Raw genomic sequence first — 18,123 nt, 5'->3', positions numbered from 1 at the left:
CCACCTTTACTTACCCCCTCCAGCAGCTCTCCCTACTCATCGTCCTTTGTCTGTTTGTCTAAACAGTAATGGGAATGTGAAAGTATGCAGAGATGACCACATAAGAACATAAGAAAATGCCATACTGGGTCAGACCAAGGGTCCATCAAGCCCAGCATCCTGTTTCCAACAGTGGCCAATCCAGGCCACAAGAACCTGGCAAGCACCCAAAAACCAAGTCCATTCCATGTAACCATTAGCGCCGCTCTGCAGATATCTATAAGAGGCACTTCATGGATGTGAGCGATCGATGCAGCCATTGCACGAACTTGATGTGCCTTAAGCGTTGATGATAGATGTTCTGAACGTTTCTGGTAGCAGAACTGTATGCAATTGGATATTTATTTATTTATTATTTTTATATACCAACATTCGATCTGAGATATCAGATCGGATTACATTCAGGTACTATAGGTATTTCCCTATCCCCAGAGGGCTTACAAACTAAGTTTTGTATCTGAGGCAATGGAGGGTAAAGTGACTTGCCCAAGGTCACAAGGAGCAAGAGTGGGACTTGAACCGTGGTCTCCTGGTTCGTAGCCCACTGCTCTAACCACTAGGCTATTCCTCCTCCGTTGATATCCAGGCAGATAATGTTAGCTTTGTGACTGGAAGTCCTGATACATTTGGATTAAAGGAAAGGAAGCGTTGTGAGGGTGCGCTGTTTATAATAGGCAAGCACACGTTTACAGTCAAGGGTGTGGCATTTTCGTTCATTATTATTGGCGTGAGGTTTTGGAGAAAAAGTGGGTAATGTGATGGTTTGGTTTAAATGAAAACTGGAAACCTCCTTTGGCAGAAAATCTGGATGTGTACGTAATGTTACCTTGTCATGATAACATTGTAGATAAGGAGGGTAGTGAACTAAGGTTTGAAGTTCGCTAACCCGTCTGGCTGACAGTTAAGGCAGTCAAGAAGAGAACTTTCCAGGAGAGGTATCTCAAGTGAGAAGTGTCCATTGGTTCGAAGGGCGGTAGCATTAGTTGTTCTAGGACTATGTTGATGTCCCAGGGCACTGGCAGTTTTTGAATTGGTGGACGTAAGTGCAATACGAGAGAATGACAGGATGTGGGTTCATCATTCAAAGGATTATGATAAGCTGCTATGGCACTTAAGTGTACTCATAGAGAGGCTATCGCTAAGCCTTCTGTGTAGAGTAGATGAAGGTAGGAGAGAAGGCTTTCTGGAGGGCAGGTAAATGGGTCAATACCCATCGTTGCGCACCATTAAGTACAGCGTGACCACTTTCTTTTGTAGTTGAGTCTAGTGGACAGTTTTCTAGAGGAGACTAAAATGTCCTGCACTGGAGGAGCAATATTTAGGTTTTTGAAAGCGAGCACTCAGTCTCCATGCTGTGAGGTCGCAGGGAGGAATGTAGAGGGTGAAGGAGTGATCCCTTCTCCTGTGTAAGTAGTTGGGGGTTGTTGCCCAGAGGAACAGGGTCCATTATTGATAGTTGTATGAGATAGGTGTACCAGGGTTATTTTGGCCAAGCTGTTGCTATGAGAATCAACTGTGCTTTGTCCTCGATGCATCGTTGAATCGTGCGAGAAATTAGTGGTATTGGAGGAAACGCGTATAGAAGGCCTTGCGACCAGTCTATTAGGAAAGCGTCCAGAGCTAGTCGGGAAGCGCTTGGGTACACTGAGCAAAAGGCATCTACTTTCCTGTTGCGAACAAATCGGTGCATGGGAGGCCCCATATGGAGAATACGTGATCTGCTGTCTCCTGATGTAGCTCCCATTCGTGGGGGTGAAATATTCTGCTCAGTTTGTCTGCTCTGGAGCTGTTGATTCCTGGCAAGTAAGTTGCTTGTAGGTGAATGGATCTGTTGTGTGCCCATTCCAGGATCTGTATTGTTTCTTTGCAAAGGTTCCAGGAACCAGACCCTCCTTGTTTGTTTATGTAGAACATTGTGACTTGATTGTCTGTGTGGATCATTATCGTTCGTCCTTTTAAGAAGTGTTCGAAGGCTCGAAGGGCATTTCGTACCACTCAAAGCTCCAATAGGTTTATAATGATGGCTGTGCTCTATCGTGGACCATAACCCCTGAGTCTGAAGATGGTTTAGGTGAGCTCCCCATCCCGTGGGGGAGGCGATCCTGTAGATAGTGTTGATGGTAATAGCCACCATTGTAGATCTTTCTTCATGCTGACTGTTATTTGTACAGGGGTCGATAATAGATGCAGGAACTGAGTCCATTGATGTTTGAGGCCCCATTGAAATCGGCGTATGTGTAAACGGGTATGTGGAATTACATAAATAGAAGCTGCCATGTGTCCCAGAATTGTCATAATTTGGCGGGCTGGGACAGTTGTGTTGTGTAGCAGGGTTGAAGATAATGTGTGAATAGCTAGTGCCCTTGGGTGAGGTAGAAACGCTTTGTCCTGAATGGTGTCTATATAGGCCCCAATGAACTGCAAGGTTTGCGTCAGTTGAAGGTTTGACTTCTCGTAGTTGATCAGGAGACCTAGATTGTCGAGGCAAGAAATCGTGCAAAGTAAGTTCTTGTGCAGGAGAGACTGGTTGGGTGTTACTAGGAGCCAGTTGTCTAGGTAAGGGAATATTTGAATTTCTTGACAACGAAGGTGTGCCACTGCTACTACTAGACATTTGGTGAATACCCTGGGGGCAGAGGAGAGGCCAAATGGTAGTACCTGGTATTGGAAATGCCCGATGTCCATCTGGAAACAGAGGTAACACCAGGAATTGGGATGCATTGGTATGTGGGCATATGCATCCTTCAAGTCCAGTGAACACATCCAATCTTTGGGATGACGAAAAGGTAGGATGGACTTGAGAAGTCATCTTGAATTTCTCTTTGTGAATGTATTTGTTGAGCACACATAGGTCTAGAATTGGGTATAGACCTCACGATTTTTTGGGAATGAGAAGTATTGGAAATAGAAACCGATGTGCTGTGTCGTGGAAGATAGTTTCCGAACGCAGTTCTGCTGTAGAAGAGAGTTTACTTCCCGTAGGAGAGGGTCTTTGTGTGCTGTTCGATGTTTCTGTGGAACTAAGTGTGGTATGGTTGGAATAGAAGTAAAATGAAGAGAATAAACTTCTTTTATTATTGTTAGAACCCATTGATCGGATGTGATTATAGACCATGCTGGAAGGAATTTGGTCAATCTTCATCCTACTGCTAATGTCAAAGCCGGTGGCAAAAACATCCTCAAAAAGATTGTTGTGTTTTTGCTGGTTGTGATTCTGTGGTTGGACGTGGTTGTCTAAGGGCTCTTGGCCAAGGATGGGAACCCTGTTGCTGGTAAGGTTGTTGTCGAGTTGGCTGAGGCCTGTAATAAGAATATGGCCTGTAGTTGTGGTGATAATTTTGTTTCCTGTATGTTGGGTATTGTCCCCTAAACGATCTAGGTTGATGTGGAGATGTTAGGGACAATACAGCAGTCTTCTGCTCTTTCAGTTTTGTGACCGTTTCAGTCAATCTGTCACCAAATAAATTATCCGGTCAACATGGGAGGTTAGCCAGTTTATCGTGGATGTAGTCCCTTATTGCGCTCGACCGGAACCATGCTAAGCATCTCGCAGCTATAGAATTTGCAGATGTTTTAGAAGACATCTCGAACCCTTCATATATGGATCTTAACAGATATCATAAACCTTCCTCTATGTTATGGAATTCAGGAGGCAGGGTAGAATCTAAAGAGGCCTGCATCAGGTATGTTCTAAGATTTTGTAAATTTTCGAAGAGGTACTGGGCAATAAAAAAAAACTAATGGTTTTGAATTTTGATGTTGATCATACTGGATTGATACGATCTTCTCGCAAAGTCGTCTAATAATTTGGCATCTTTGGATGGTGGTGTATTAGAATGCAATCTAGACTTCTTTGCCTTTTGCATTGCTGATTCTACCACAACTGATTGATGTGGTAATTGTATGGTCGCATAATAGGGGAAGTCCCTCATGCGATATTTAATATCTGTTTTTCATGAAGTGGATGGCGTGGTTAGAGGTGTGTCCCAAGACTTCTCCATGAGGGCATTGAGCACTTGGTGTTGGGGCAGTGCAACTGGTTCGCTTGGATTTTCAAATATTTTTAAAAAGCCCATCATCTCCTGCCTAGGGTCTTGGAGTTTTCTTGTCTCCACATTTAGAAATAGACCTACTTTTTCTATAAACTGGGAGTAGGTTAAAACCACCGGTGGGTATGCCATTCAGGTGGGACCTCAGCTGGGTCTGAAGGATATCCTGTGGAAAAATCATCTGAGGAAGATGTCAAAGTAAATTCTTCTAGGGGTGTTGACGGCTGTTTTGATTGTTCTTTTGGTGAAGGCCCTGGAACAGATGGGTCTTCCGGTACAGAAGGCACTTCCACTGCAGAAGGTAGTGAAGGCAGGATTTGTTGTTGTTCTATCGATTTCAAGAAATGCGATAGGATGTCTATTATCTGTGTCATAGCTTGTGAAGCCAGTCTAGATGTTGATGGTGTAGACGGCAGAGGTTGTGGCGCCATCTTGTGCTCCTACCATGTGACAGGGGTCAACAAATGGCACCGGTAGCCCCTGTGACATAATAAGGGCAAAGGCTATCGGCGCCATTTTGAATACTGGCAGCCGACGGCCCGAGTGCAGGAGATCAATCCGGACCCCCGCTGGACAACCAGGGACTTTTGGCAAGTCTTGGGGGGGGGGTGTCGTCAGGAGGGTGGGGAGTTGTAGTTAATTAAATTTAAAGGGTTGGGATGGGGACCAAAAAAACATTGGTTGTAGTTAGTTAGTTTTTTGTTTTTTTTTTAATATTCGCGCCATAAGATGCACAGACATTTCCCTCCCACTTTTGGGGGAAAAGAAAGTGCTCCCTAGGCCTTTTTGTGACCAGAAATATGTTTTTTGGGCGCAGGATGCTTCGGGTGCATCAACTGCGTCGATTGTTTTTGTTTTGTTAATCCTGCGTCGACGTGGAGCGAAAAATATGGTATAATGCAATATAGAAAAAGTAATTACTCAAAGACAATGATTATATTATCTGAACAAATAAAATATGTGCAGAACTTTAAAATATTGGGCATAGAATTTGCAAATTTTTTTTTATACAGAATTGTCCCAGAAGTAAAAGATCCTATTAAGGTAACAGCAGGGGCTCATGTAGCTGGGTCTGTCTAGCGGGCTACACAGAAAGCCAAAAACTGAGACAACTAATTTGATTATTATAAATGAGGCCAGCTGATTGAGGCAGGGGCCTCATAACTGAGCAGGTGTATGACAGCCAGCTCGAAAGGGGGAAGGGTGGGGAGCAAGTGGCCAACAGGGCTTCCTGGCTGATTTGTAAATAAGACAGGAGCCAATGAGAAGGGGAGAAGCAGCAAGGGCTCAGAAGCAATACAGGGTAAGGCAAGGAGTGCAGCACATTTACCGGCAGAGGGACAAGGAAGCAACCCTCCCTCCACCCCATGGCGCTACAGAGCACAGGTTGTGGGCGGGACTTTGTCACAGCCTTAAGCTTACAGCAACAGGACCCTCACCGGCCCAAAGGGAGATGCTTTGGTGTTTGTTGGCGGGGGAAGGGTCCAGACACCAAGGATTATGCATAGGGAGAAGCTTGCATGAAGTAGGGTGTTATTGTTCAGCCTATTAATAGGCAGAGGCATTGGAATCATGGAGCAGACAGATGGTGGCCGGTCTGGGGGTGGCCAAATGGAGGCCTGGCGTAAATAAATAGGCATGGCTTGCAAGGACAGCCAGGGGGTTGGTGAGGTGGCAGTACACTGCACGGAGCAGCAGTGGCCATGGTGGCATTCACAGAGTGGGATGCCAGTGGGTATCACCTTCAAGGAGCGGAAGGTTGGAGGGCTGCCACCTCACTGGGATAGCGGCAGCAAGGAGAGGATAACAGCATGAAATCTTTGCCAGTGGGGCAAAGTGTAGGTCAGTCTCTTATAAAAGGTTAATGTTAAGTTAGCATAAAGTATTTCTGTATTGTTGTGTTTAAGTTCTCGCTTGTATGGCTGTGGCCATTTTTATCCACTTAATAAAGAGCATTATGGGAATTGTATTGTGTCATTGTTGGTAACGAGGGTAGGGACAGGAGTGGGATTCCAAGAAGCTAAAGTATGCCCAAGTTAAGGTTTGTGAAGACACACAGGAGGAAGGGGTGCTGGGTGTCACCTTGTACACCCATCTGCCTGAGGTTGTAGAGCACCAATAAGGAAGATGACAAACTGTTTTGGATAAAAAAAAATCCTTAGCAGTGTGGACAAGAATAACTGGACAGACTGTAAAGGCCAATTAGTATTCTTCTTCCTGTCATCTATTTTATTGTGCACGTTATAATTATGAAAGCAGAGTGATGAGGAAGAGTAGCCTAGTGGTTGGCCAACCAGGAAAGCCAGGGTTCAAACTGCACCAAAACTCGTGACCTTTGGCAAGTCGCTTTCCCCTCCATTGTCTCCTCTACAGAGTCAGATCATAAGCCCTCTAGAGAAAGGGAAATACTACAGTACCTAAAAGTAATCTGCTTTGAAATGTCAAAAAAGATGGAATATAAATCAAAAACATAAAAATAAAGACCTATTACTGTCAACAGCATTTAAAGTCAGGCATCCTAGGTTTAGGAGTTCTGTGAGTTACAAACAAGCCTGGTTCCAGGCTGTCCACACTGAATATTCATGAGAAGCATTTACATAGGAATGGTCTAAACCCAAGTAATTAGTACATTTTGGTAATACTGAAAACCAGATGCATTTGCAGCCCTAAGGACTGGAGATGTGAATCCTAGATCATACATTCATTTCTTAGGCTTATAAATTCATCTAAGGGCTTATTTTTGTGGCCTACTTAATTAGGATTTTGGCTGGCAGAAGGGGACTGCAGGGCTGGAAGATCCAGGACCATAAGAACATAAATGCCGTGCTGGGTCAGACCAAGGTTCATTGAGCCTGACTCCAACAGTGGCCAGTCTGGGTCACAAGCACCCAGCAGATCCCATAAAGTAGATTTATTTCCTGTTACTCATGGACAGGGATCACAATATCTTTCTTTACTCTACTTGGCTCATGATATTTTATGGACTTTGCCTCCAGAAACTTGTCTAAACCTCACACATGGGCTGATACAGTAAACCACGTGGGAGAGCAGGCGAGAGCCCTCTCTCCCAACGTGTGCCCAGGCCACTCTCCTGGGCGCGCAATTCACTAAGGAAAGGTATGCAAATTAGGGCCAGCGGTAAAAAGGATGCGCTAGGGACTCTAGCGCGTCCCTAGCACCTCCTTTTTGACAGAAGCGGCAGCTGTCAGCGGGTTTGACAGCAGATGCTTAATTTTACCGGCGTCGGTTGTTGAACCCGCTGATAGCCACAGGTTCGGAAAACAGATGCCGACAAAATTGAGCTTCCGTTTGTTTTTTTTTTAAGATTTTTTATTTTTTTTTTATTTTTGGGGCCTCCGACTTAATATCGCTATGATATTAAGTCGGAGGGTGTACAGAAAAGCAGTTTTTTCTGCTTTTCTGTTCACTTTCCTGGTACCGGCCGAAATTAACTCCTGCCTTTGGGTAGGCGTTAATTTCTGAGAGTAAAATGTGCAGCTTGGCTGCACATTTTTCTTTCTGTATCACGCGGGACTAATAGGCTCATCAACATGCATTTGCATGTTGCGGGCGCTATTAGTTTCGGGGGGTTGGCCGCGCATTTTCGACACAGTTACCCCTTACTGTATAAGGAGTAAAAAGAGCACGTCGAAAATGCACGGCCAAACGGGGGTTAACGGTGCGCTCAGCCGAGCGCACCATACTGAATCGGCCCGTATGCTAGTCACTTTGATCACATCTTCTGACAACAGATTCCACAGCTTGATAGTGTGCAGAGTGAAAAAGTACTTTCTGTAATTTGCTTTACATCTGTTGATTGTTAGTTTCATGGAGTGTCCCCCTATTTTAGTATTTTTTGAAAGTGTAAATTACCATTTATTTTTTTTATTTAATCATTTTCTATACCGACGTTCGAAACAGACATCACATCGGTTTACAAAGGATCGTCAAATGTAATTAAAATGTTGGACTTCCAAAAGGTTAAGAAAAATAAATTACATAAGATACTTAATAAAACATTTAAATAAAAATACTATCATGTCAAAACAATAAGATAAAATAATTCTTAAAAGAGTGAAACATCTAAAACATCTAAGAGCATCTATTAAAACGAATTTTAAGAATTAGAAAAGCATCTAAAATTGTACTTAAAAATAATAAGATTGCCTATTTATCCATTCCACTCATGATTTAGAAGTTTCTACTGTGTCCCCTCTCAGCCAAGCTGAAGATCCCTAGCCTGTGTAACCTCTCATCATTGGAGGGATGCTCCAACCCATTTTATCATTTTTGCCACCATCCTCTGCACTGCACCTTTTCTACTTTCACTGTCTTTTTTTGGGATGCAGCAACCAGAACTGCACACAATACTCCAGTTGCAATCAGACCATGGCTCCATTTCTTTTCAGATTATTTCAAACATTCTATTTGCTTTTATGACTGCCACCACAAACCAAACATAGATTTCAAATGTATTATCCACAAGGACTCCAAGGTCCTTTTCCTGGGTGGGAACTCCCAAAACAGACCCCAACATTGTGTACCTCTGTAGTTGGGATTATTTTTCCCTACGTGCATCACTTTGCACTTTTCACATTACATTCATCTGCTATTCAGTTGCCCAGTCTCCTAGTCCTAGAAGTGAGTTAGAGCGAACCAGAGAAGCCAGGGTTCAAATCCTACTGCTGCTCCTTGTGGCCTTGGCCAAGTCACTTTATCCTCCATTGCTTCAGGTACAACTTACGTGTCGATACAGTAAAAATCACGGGAGAGCAGGGGACGCGCTAGAGACCCTAGCGCGTCCCTAGCGCCTCTTTTCGGACAGGAGTGGCAGTTGTCGGCGGGTTTGACAGCCGATGCTCAATTTTGCCGGCGTCGGTTCTCAAGCCCGCTGACAGCCACAGGTTCGGAAACCGGACGCTGGCAAAATTGAGCATCCGGTTTTCAACCCGCGGGCCTATTTCAAATTTTATTTTATTTTTTTTTTAACTTTTTTAAACTTTCAGGACCTCCGACTTAATATCGCCATGATATCAAGTCAGAGGGTGCACAAAAAAACAGTTTTTACTGCTTTTCTGTGCACTTTCCCGGTAGGCGCTAATTTCTGAAAGTAAAATGTGCGACTTGGCTGCACATTTTACTTACTGAGTCGCGCGGGAATACCTAATAGGGCCATCAACATGCATTTGCATGTTGCGGGCGCTATTAGGTTCGGGGGGGGGGGGTTGGACGCATGTTTTGGATGCGCTATTACCCCCTTACTGAATAAGGGGTAAAGCTAGCACGTCGAAAACACGCGTCCAAATGCCAGCTAACAGTACTGTACTGTATCGGCCTGTTAGATTGTGAGCCTTATGGGGACAGGGAAATACCTACAGTACCTGAAAATAACCTGTTTTGAAGTGTCTAAAAGGTAGAATATAAATAAATAGACTCACAAGGTCCCTCTGCGTTACCTCACAATCTACTGATGTTTTAAACAAACTTTGAAAAATGTGTCATCCTCAAATTTGATCGCCTCACTTAAAGGCTCCCTTTTCTAGATCATTTATGAATGTTAAACAACACAGGTCCAAATATCAATGCCTGTAGCACTCCACTAGCAAACTTTCGCCATTTGGAAAACTGACCATTTAGTCCTACTCTCTGCTTCTGGCCTTTTAACCAGTTACCCATTACCAAAAAGACAGTGCTTTCTATCACATGACTTTGTAATTTCCTGAGGAGTCTCTCATGCAGGACTTTGTCAAATGCCTTCTGAAAATCCAAACACACTATTTTAACCGACTCACATTTATCTACATGCTTATTTACACCTTCAAATAATTCTAAAAAACTGATAAGACTTCCACTTGCTAAAACCATGACAGATCTATCTATACAGCCAGTGATTTTGTTTATAAGAATGGCTTCTACCATTTTGCCCAGCACCGACATCAGGTTCATCGGTGTGTAATTTCCCAGATCACCCGTGGAACCTTTTTTTAAGACCTGGCCTCATATTGGCCACCTTCCATCTTCAGGAATCCTGGCCAATATGATGAAAAGTTAGAAATTACTAACAGTGCTGGATATTGTGCTGGAGTGCGGGGTCCTGGGACGTTTCTGGCTATTCTAGGGGGGAGACTTTTTGTTATTATTAAGGTGAAAGATCTCGAGATATTTAGTGTAGAGTATTCCGAGGGGAGCTTCCTGCGGATTAGTGCAGGTGTGGGAGGAGGCGGGGAAGAGAGTACTCCGGGAAACACTCCTGGATCTCGCTTCCGTATATGCAGGAGTAGCGGCAGACAGACGGACGCTCTTAGGCTCCGCTCCTCCCCCAGCAGTTCGGGAACACAGGCCCTACCATCCGCCCAACGGACTCACCGTCCCACCTTGCGCTGCTCCAAGCGGCCCGTTCTGAGAGGAACGTCAAGCCTCAGCCGCGCGGCCACCCCAGGCCGCCTCGTAACAAACTTTCCCTGCGCTCCAAGTTCTTTTCCCCACATCAAAGATGGCTGCCACGCACGCCGCGTCACCCAATCAGCGACGAAGAAGCTAACACAACACCAGGGTTGCCGTACAGTGTTGCCAACCTCGCTTATTTACCGCGAGATTGGGCTTCTTTTCCTAGTCATTCGCGTTTTTTTTTTCCGATTCGCGGGTTGCTTTTAATTGGGCTATTTTTTCTGCCAGTCGCGGTTTTTTGGGCTTGTTGGGCGGGACTTGTGCTCTGATGTTACAGTGATTGGCTGCTGCTGCGATGAAGCCTGTCCATAGCAGGCACACCCTATCCCTATATTGCAGCAGTAAGCCAATCAGAGCAGGATTCAAAGAGTGAGCTGCAAGCCTTGTTGATGGATACCTCGCCAACACATTTTTGTTGGCAGACCTGGAACGGGAAGGCCAGCAGCACGGCATTGAAGGGCAACAGCAAAGGAATCTTCAGACTGTGCAGCTACAGCCAGGTATCAGGAGGGGAGGAATTAGTATGTTGGGAGGGGGGAATGAGTGTGGGGGGCCAGAGATGTGCTTGGAGGGGGTGAGGAGAGGGGAATGAATGAGAGTGTGGGGGCCAGAGATGTGCTTGGAGGGGGGTGGGGAGAGGGGAATGAATGAGAGTGTGGGGGCCAGAGATGTGCTTGGAGGGGGGTGGGGAGAGGGGAATGAATGAGAGTGTGGGGGCCAGAGATGTGCTGGGAGGGGGGTGGGGAGAGGGGAATGAGTGAGAGTGTGGGGGCCAGAGATGTCCTGGGAGGGGGGGTGGGGAGAGGGGAGTGAGTGTGTGGGGGGGGGGAGAGGGGAATGAATGAGTGTGGGGGCCAGGGATGTGCTCGGAGGGGGGTGGGGCGAGGGGAATGAGTGTGTGTGTGTGGGGGCCAGGGATGTGCTCGGAGGGGGGTGGGGCGAGGGGAATGAGTGAGTGTGTGGGGGGCCAGGGATGTGCTCGGAGGGGGGTGGGGCGAGGGGAATGAGTGAGTGTGAGGGGGGTGGGGCGAGGGGAATGAGTGAGTGTGAGGGGGGTGGGGCGAGGGGAATGAGTGAGTGTGTGGGGGGCCAGGGATGTGCTCGGAGGGGGGAATGAGTGAGTGTGTGGGGGGCCAGGGATGTGCTCGGAGAGGGGAATGAGTGTGTGTGTGGGGGCCAGGGATGTGCTCGGAGAGGGGAATGAGTTAGTGTGTGGGGGCCAGGGATGTGCTCGGAGGGGGGTGGGGAGAGGGGAATGAGTGAGTGTGTGGGAGTCAGGGATGTGCTCGGAGGGGGGAATGAGTGAGTGTGTGGGAGCCAGGGATGTGCTCGGAGGGGGGTGGGGAGATGGGAATGAGTGAGTGTGTGGGGGCCAGGGATGTGCTCTGAGAGGGGAATGAGTGAGTGTGTGGGGGCCAGGGATGTGCTCGGAGAGGGGAATAAGTGTGAGGGGTTGGTATCTTTTATTTCCTAGCGTGTAGCAGATGGACTCAGGACCAATGGGTATAGTGTACTCCTGTTAGTAGTTGGAGACAGATCAGATTTCAATCTGACGTCAGCCCCTAGTACATATACCCCTGCAGGAAGTGCAGCTCCTCAGTATTTTCCGTCTCCAAAGCAGTTAGGGACTATCTGCATGCTCTCTGAGCGTTAGAACCAAAATTCAAGGAAAAACCCAAATTTAAGAAGAAAAGTTTACCTGAAGACTAGCCCCGCTCTCCTGCGGTGATACCCTCGGGTCCCTCCCCCAGTTGAAATTCCTGAGGTGATTTCCGTGGTCCCTCAGAGGTGAGCCTCGGTCCGGTGGCCAAATCTCAGCAGGGACTTAGCCCCTGATTTCGGGCACGGTTGAGAGGCAGCGGGTGCATTCCTCGAGCGCGGCGATGAAGGTATTTGCCCTCTCCCCCCGCAGCCGGAGACCGCCCAGGACGAAACCGGGAAGCGCCGAAGACAAGGTAAGGTAGAAATCTTCTATGTAAACAGTCTCCGAGGATCGAAGAGGAGCACAGGCTGCTGATCGGAGCCAGTGCCGCTGGGTTGATCCACCCTAGCAGGGCTAGGCCCCGGCTGTTCCCGAGGGTCTACCCACGTGGAGACCCTCCGAGGAGGTCGCCATCTTGACCCGCCTCGCCGTTCAACTCGAGCGCACAAGTCCCTTGTGCGCATAAACTTAGGCGCACATAATACCTCACGAGCATAAGTTGCGCGCACGGAACAAGGCGCATATCTGCGGCTAGGCGCACATCTCAGCGCATATCTGAGGCGCACTGGAGCGCACAAGAGCTCACGCGGCCACAGTCATGGCAGCTCCAGAGTCGGGCATAAAAGCGCAAGGCCTCTGCGAAGCATGCCACGTCAGAGCCGCACAGAGCGAGGAGGCCGACGCCCTGTCCGTACATTGGAGGAGGCCCTGGGAGATCCAGGCCAGGGCCATTCCAGCCAGGGCCCAATGCTAGCTCTTCAGGGGGCACCCCGGACCTAGCAGGCCCCAGGGAGTCCACCCCGCACTCGGGGACTCCCAGAGAACCAGCGCCCCTCAACTTAGACCCAGCTTCGATATCGTGGGTGGAGCTGTTCAAGGGGATTCACGCCTTTGTCAGGATGCAAACTGAACCCCGGGAGGTCCAGCCACAGGTGCCTCCAGAGGACCCTCATGCCCCAGGACCCTCTAGGCCTAGGCACAGGTCCACACCGTCCAGAAGTTCCGCCTACGAGGACACAGACCACTCTGAAGAGGAAATTGAGCCCCTGGAAGAAGGGGAACTCCCCCCGGGGACAGAGCCACACCGAACCATGAGACGCTTCTTCACAAAGGATGAGCTCCCGGACCTAGTATCCCAATGTCTAACGGAACTCGCTATCCCGGGCCAAGGGCCCTCAAGGGAACCTAGAATGAACCCCCTGCTGGAGGGCCTTCGTCAGACGTCTCGCTATTTTCCTCTCTTACAGGCGGCACAACAGCTAATTGACCTAGAGTGGAATGCTCCAGAGTCCTCATTCAAAGGGGGTCGAGCATTGTCGGCCATGTATCCCCTGGACCCAGCGACCAAAGAACTGGCGTGCCCTAGCGTGGACGCCATGGTCTGCGCGGTCGCTAAGCGCACTACCATCCCAGTGGAGGGAGGAGCGGCGCTCAAGGACGCTCATGACCGGCGCCTAGAAGCCTTGCTAAAGCAGTCATTCGAGGTTGCAGCTCTGTCCCTTCAGATTGCGGCCTGCTGCACCGTGGTGACGTGTGCCTGCCTATCTCAAGCCAGGAACAGCACCCCGGGAGAGGACATGGAATCAACTCTGTCCTTTCTCACCGACGCGGCTTCCGATCTAGTGCGTACAACAGCCAGAGGAGTCTCGTCCACTGTGGCAGCCAGAAGACAGCTCTGGCTCCGAAATTGGTCGGCAGACGCCTCTTCCAAGACGAGTCTATCAAAGATGCCCTTCAAAGGATCCCTCCTCTTCGGCAGCGAACTAGAGAAACTGGCCAACAAATGGGGTGACTCCCCATTACCGCGCCTGCCGGAAGACAAGACGAAGAGAAACCAGCGTCCCTTCCACAGATCCGCCAGAGGCAGAAGCTCACAGCGCTTCAACCCTTTCAAAAGCAACTATCGAGCACCCCACCCTACGAGCAGGAGCCAGTCCTTTCGGAACAAGCACACCAAGAGAGGAACCAGTGCGGGTGCAGGCTCCGGCCGCACCCCACAATGAGAATCAGCCGACCCATCCAAGGGAAGATGCTATAGGGGCAGACTAGCCTTATTCTACCGCATATGGGTCGAGATAACTACGGACAAATGGGTCCTGGCCATCATCCGGGAGGGGTACTACCTGGACTTCATTCGAACTTCCCCCGACAAATTCGTGGAATCTCCCTGCCACGACCCCCTCAAGAGGGCGGCAGTGGAAGCTACACTGAACAGGCTTCTGACCCTCGAGGCCATAACCCCAGTGCCTATACGGGAAATGAATACTGGACATTACTCCATTTACTTCATCGTACCCAAGAAAGAGGGCATATTCAGGCCCATCCTGGACCTCAAGTCGGTCAACCGCCACCTAAGGGTTCCCCGCTTCCGCATGGAAACCTTACGATCCGTCATACGGGCAGTACAACCAGGAGAGTTCCTCACATCCCTGGATCTGTCGGAGGCCTACTTACACATCCCAATGCATCAGGAACACCAGCGCTTCCTACACTTCAAGGTCCTGAATCGTCACTATCAGTTCCGGGCACTACCCTTCGGGTTAGCCACAGCACCCCGGACGTTCACCAAGGTAATAGTAATAGTGGCGGCAACACTCAGGAAGGAGGGAATCCTCGTTCATCCCTACCTGGACGATTGGCTGATCAGGGCGAAGTCACCGGAGGAAAGCCACCAAGCAACCAGCAGAGTCATAGCACTACTGGAAAGCCTAGGATGGGTAGTCAACATAAACAAAAGCTCCCTACAGCCCGCACAGTCGCTGGAATACCTAGGCGTCCAATTCGACATCAAGGAAGACAAGGTCAGCCTGACCCCCGCGAGGAGGTCAAAGCTGCGGGGCCGGCTTCAGACCTTGCTGAGCGTTCCTCGTCCCACAGCATGGGATTACCTGCAAGTCCTCGGACTGATGGCGTCCACGCTGGAAGTAGTGCCATGGGCGCGAGCACAAATGAGACCTCTACAGCGCTCACTTCTAACGCGGTGGAGTCCACGGTCCCAGAACTACACCGTACGCCTTCCACTCCCGGGCAGCGTCTGGACCCAGCTACGGTGGTGGCTGCAGAACAGCCACCTGAGCAGGGGATCAAGCCTATCCTCCCCAACCTGGACCCTGCTCACCACAGATGCCAGCCTACACGGATGGGGAGCACACTGCGAAGAGCTGACCACCCAAGGGCAGTGGAACGCAGAAGAGGCGGGATGGAACATCAACCACCTAGAAGCGCGGGCAGCCAGATTAGCCTGTCTGCGGTTTGCCCACAGACTTCGAGGCAAAGCGGTCTGACTGATGTCGGACGACGCCACGACGGTGGCCTACATCAACCGACAGGGCGGAACCAGAAGCCAACAGGTGTCCCTAGAAATAGACCTCCTGATGGCGTGGGTGGAAGCAAATCTTCAGGAGATCTCGGCCGTCCACATTGCCGGGAAAGACAACATCGCGGCAGACTTCCTCAGCAGAGAAAGTCTAAACCCAGGAGAATGGAAACTGTCATCCACAGCCTTCCAAATGATAGTGAATCGGTGGGGGATCCCAAACATGGACCTTCTGGCAAGCAGATCCAACGCTCAAGTACCCAGATACTTCAGCTGCAGACGGGACCCGCAGTCCCAGGGGATCGATGCCCTGGCCTCCGGGGACCCTTCTATACGCCTTCCCGCCGTGGCCCTTGCTGGGCGCAATCATTCACAAGATATAGCGACACAGGGGACTAGTTCTCCTGGTGGCCCCGGATTGGCCAAGAAGACCTGGTACGCAGACATGAGAAGACTGCTGGCAGGGAACCCACTACCCCTGCCGCCGCACAGAGACCTGCTCCAACAAGGCCCGATCCTTCACGAGGACCCGACTCAATTCTCGCTTACGGTCTGGCCATTGAGAGGGCTCGACTGAGGAAGAGCGGATACTCGGAGGCAGTAATAGATACTCTCCTCCGAGCACGCAAGTTCTCCACATCTCTAACGTACATAAGGATTTGGAGAGTCTTCAAGGCCTGGTGCGAAGACCACAACATCAAGCCACGCCCCTCCAGAGTTCCCGTAATCCTGGAATTCTTACAGAATGGGCTACAGCAGTGTCTGTCCCTCAATTCCATCAAGGTACAGATAGCAGCATTGTCATGCTATGGCTCCAGGAGCGAGGGCAACAGCATAGCCTCGTACCCGGATGTATCACGCTTCCTGAAAGGAGTCAAACACATTCGCCCACCTCTAAGATGGACGGTACCTCTGTGGAACCTCAACCTCGTCTTGGAGTTCCTAGCGGGATCCGCCTTCAGACCCCTCCGAGGCCTATCTCTCCGTCTGTTAACCTTAAAGACAGTGTTCTTGCTGGCCGTGTGTTCGGCCCGCCGCATCTCGGAGCTACAAGCACTGTCCTGCCGTGAACCATTCTTCAGATTCACCCCGGGGTTCATCCAACTACGCACAGTTCCCTCCTTCCTCCCTAAAGTAGTCTCACACTTCCACCTCAATCAAACCATCGCACTACCAACGATGGACGGCGTGAAGAACTCGGGAAAAGACCGTAGCCTACGTCATCTCGACATCGGCAGACTCCTAGCCAGATATTTGGAAAGGTCGGAACCGGTACGAAAGACAGACCACCTTTTTGTCCTTCACAGTGAAAAGAAGCAAGGGGAAGCGGCCTTGCGGACAACCATTGCCCGCTGGATCAAAGAAGTCATTAAGGCGGCCTATGTAGAAGCAGGAAAACCACCACCTCTACAAGTCAAGGCCCATTCAACCAGAGCCTAGGCGGTGTCCTGGGCAGAGACTAGAATGCTGTCACCTGCGGACATCTGCAGAGCGGCAACGTGGTCCTCTATCCACACTTTCTCCAGATTCTACCGTCTGGACGTACAGGCTCAGGAGGACACGGCATTTGCAAGGACAATTCTAAGTGGACCCCGGGCAGCCTCCCACCCGATTCGGGAGTAGCTTTTATACATCCCATTGGTCCTGAGTCCATCTGCTACATGCTAGGAAATGGAGAAATTACTTACCTGATAATTTCGTTTTCCTTAGTGTAGACAGATGGACTCAGCATCCCACCCTGGGCTGCCCTGAGGCACTGTGCCAATGAGTTACGGGTAAGCCATGTCTTTATTTACCTAAGACGTCCACCCTGCCCGGTGTCGACGCTTTCCGGTTGAGTACACTGGCGGTCTCCAGCTATAGTCAACCAATCAGTTCAAGTTAATCAAGTTTAATCGAGTTTAAACGTTCTAACAAGTTAGTTAAGTTTAACCATAATATGAAGTTAATCAGTCAGTCACATATATATCCACAACGCTTTTCAAGGAAGAATACTGAGGAGCTGCACTTCCTGCAGGGGTATGTGTACTAGGGCAGTGATGGCTAACCTATGACACGCGTGTCAGAGGTGACACACCGAGATTTTTTGCTGACACACGCAGCCTTTCGTGGACTATCGGGAATTTTTTTTTAATCGGCTGCGCCGAGCCTTTAAAACTAGTTTTTTAGTGTCCCCTCCACCTCCCCAATGCCCCCGGGCGCAGCGACAGGCAGATAGGCAGGGCCACGGCCCGAAGAAAAAGATCACGTTTAAACGCGCTGATGTTCCTCCTCCTTCCTGCCTGTGCAGCCCCGGAACTAAACGTTGCCGGAGCCACGTGGGCTGGAAGGAGGTGAAGCATCGGCGTGTGCAGAAGAGGAGCAGCACTTGCGTTTACGGGCAGCCGCGAATCCCAAGTCGCAGCGGCCCGAGAAGAGAAAGAGGCCTGGTAGCAGGGCTGCCGCAGAGCCCATCCTGTGACTACCCGCGAAGAGGAGTCCCAGAGGTGAGAGAGAGGCTGAGGGTCTGTAGAGGGTGTGTGTGTGTGTGTGTGTGCGTGTATGAGATGAGTTGAGAGATTGTGTGTGAG

General features: G+C 49.4%; 2 protein-coding genes across 7 annotated transcripts in view; one reads left to right on the top strand and one right to left on the bottom strand.

The window, feature by feature from the left end:
• Positions 1-10,686, bottom strand: part of DHX38 (DEAH-box helicase 38) — a 450,894-nt gene extending 440,208 nt beyond the window's left edge. Inside the window, exon 1 of one of the 4 annotated variants that reach the window (XM_029608272.1) lies at positions 10,455-10,686. In XM_029608272.1, coding sequence (XP_029464132.1) covers positions 10,455-10,576 — 122 coding nt within the window. In that variant the 5' untranslated portion in view covers positions 10,577-10,686. The remainder of the gene's footprint in view (positions 1-10,454) is intronic. The other 3 variants (XM_029608271.1, XM_029608270.1, XM_029608273.1) reach the window with 3 other exon arrangements.
• Positions 10,687-10,862: 176 nt separating this feature from the next.
• DHODH (dihydroorotate dehydrogenase (quinone)) overlaps positions 10,863-18,123 on the top strand; it is a 59,348-nt gene continuing 52,087 nt past the window's right edge. The window contains exon 1 of one of the 3 annotated variants that reach the window (XM_029608264.1): positions 10,863-11,035. In XM_029608264.1, coding sequence (XP_029464124.1) covers positions 10,925-11,035 — 111 coding nt within the window. In that variant the 5' untranslated portion in view covers positions 10,863-10,924. The remainder of the gene's footprint in view (positions 11,036-18,123) is intronic. The other 2 variants (XM_029608266.1, XM_029608267.1) reach the window with 2 other exon arrangements.

Source organism: Rhinatrema bivittatum, chromosome 7, assembly GCF_901001135.1.
Source record: "Rhinatrema bivittatum chromosome 7, aRhiBiv1.1, whole genome shotgun sequence".
In the NCBI taxonomy this organism is placed as follows: domain Eukaryota; kingdom Metazoa; phylum Chordata; class Amphibia; order Gymnophiona; family Rhinatrematidae; genus Rhinatrema; species Rhinatrema bivittatum.
The sequence above is the reverse complement of the archived record's forward strand: the minus strand, read 5'-3'. Positions and strand labels throughout refer to the sequence as shown.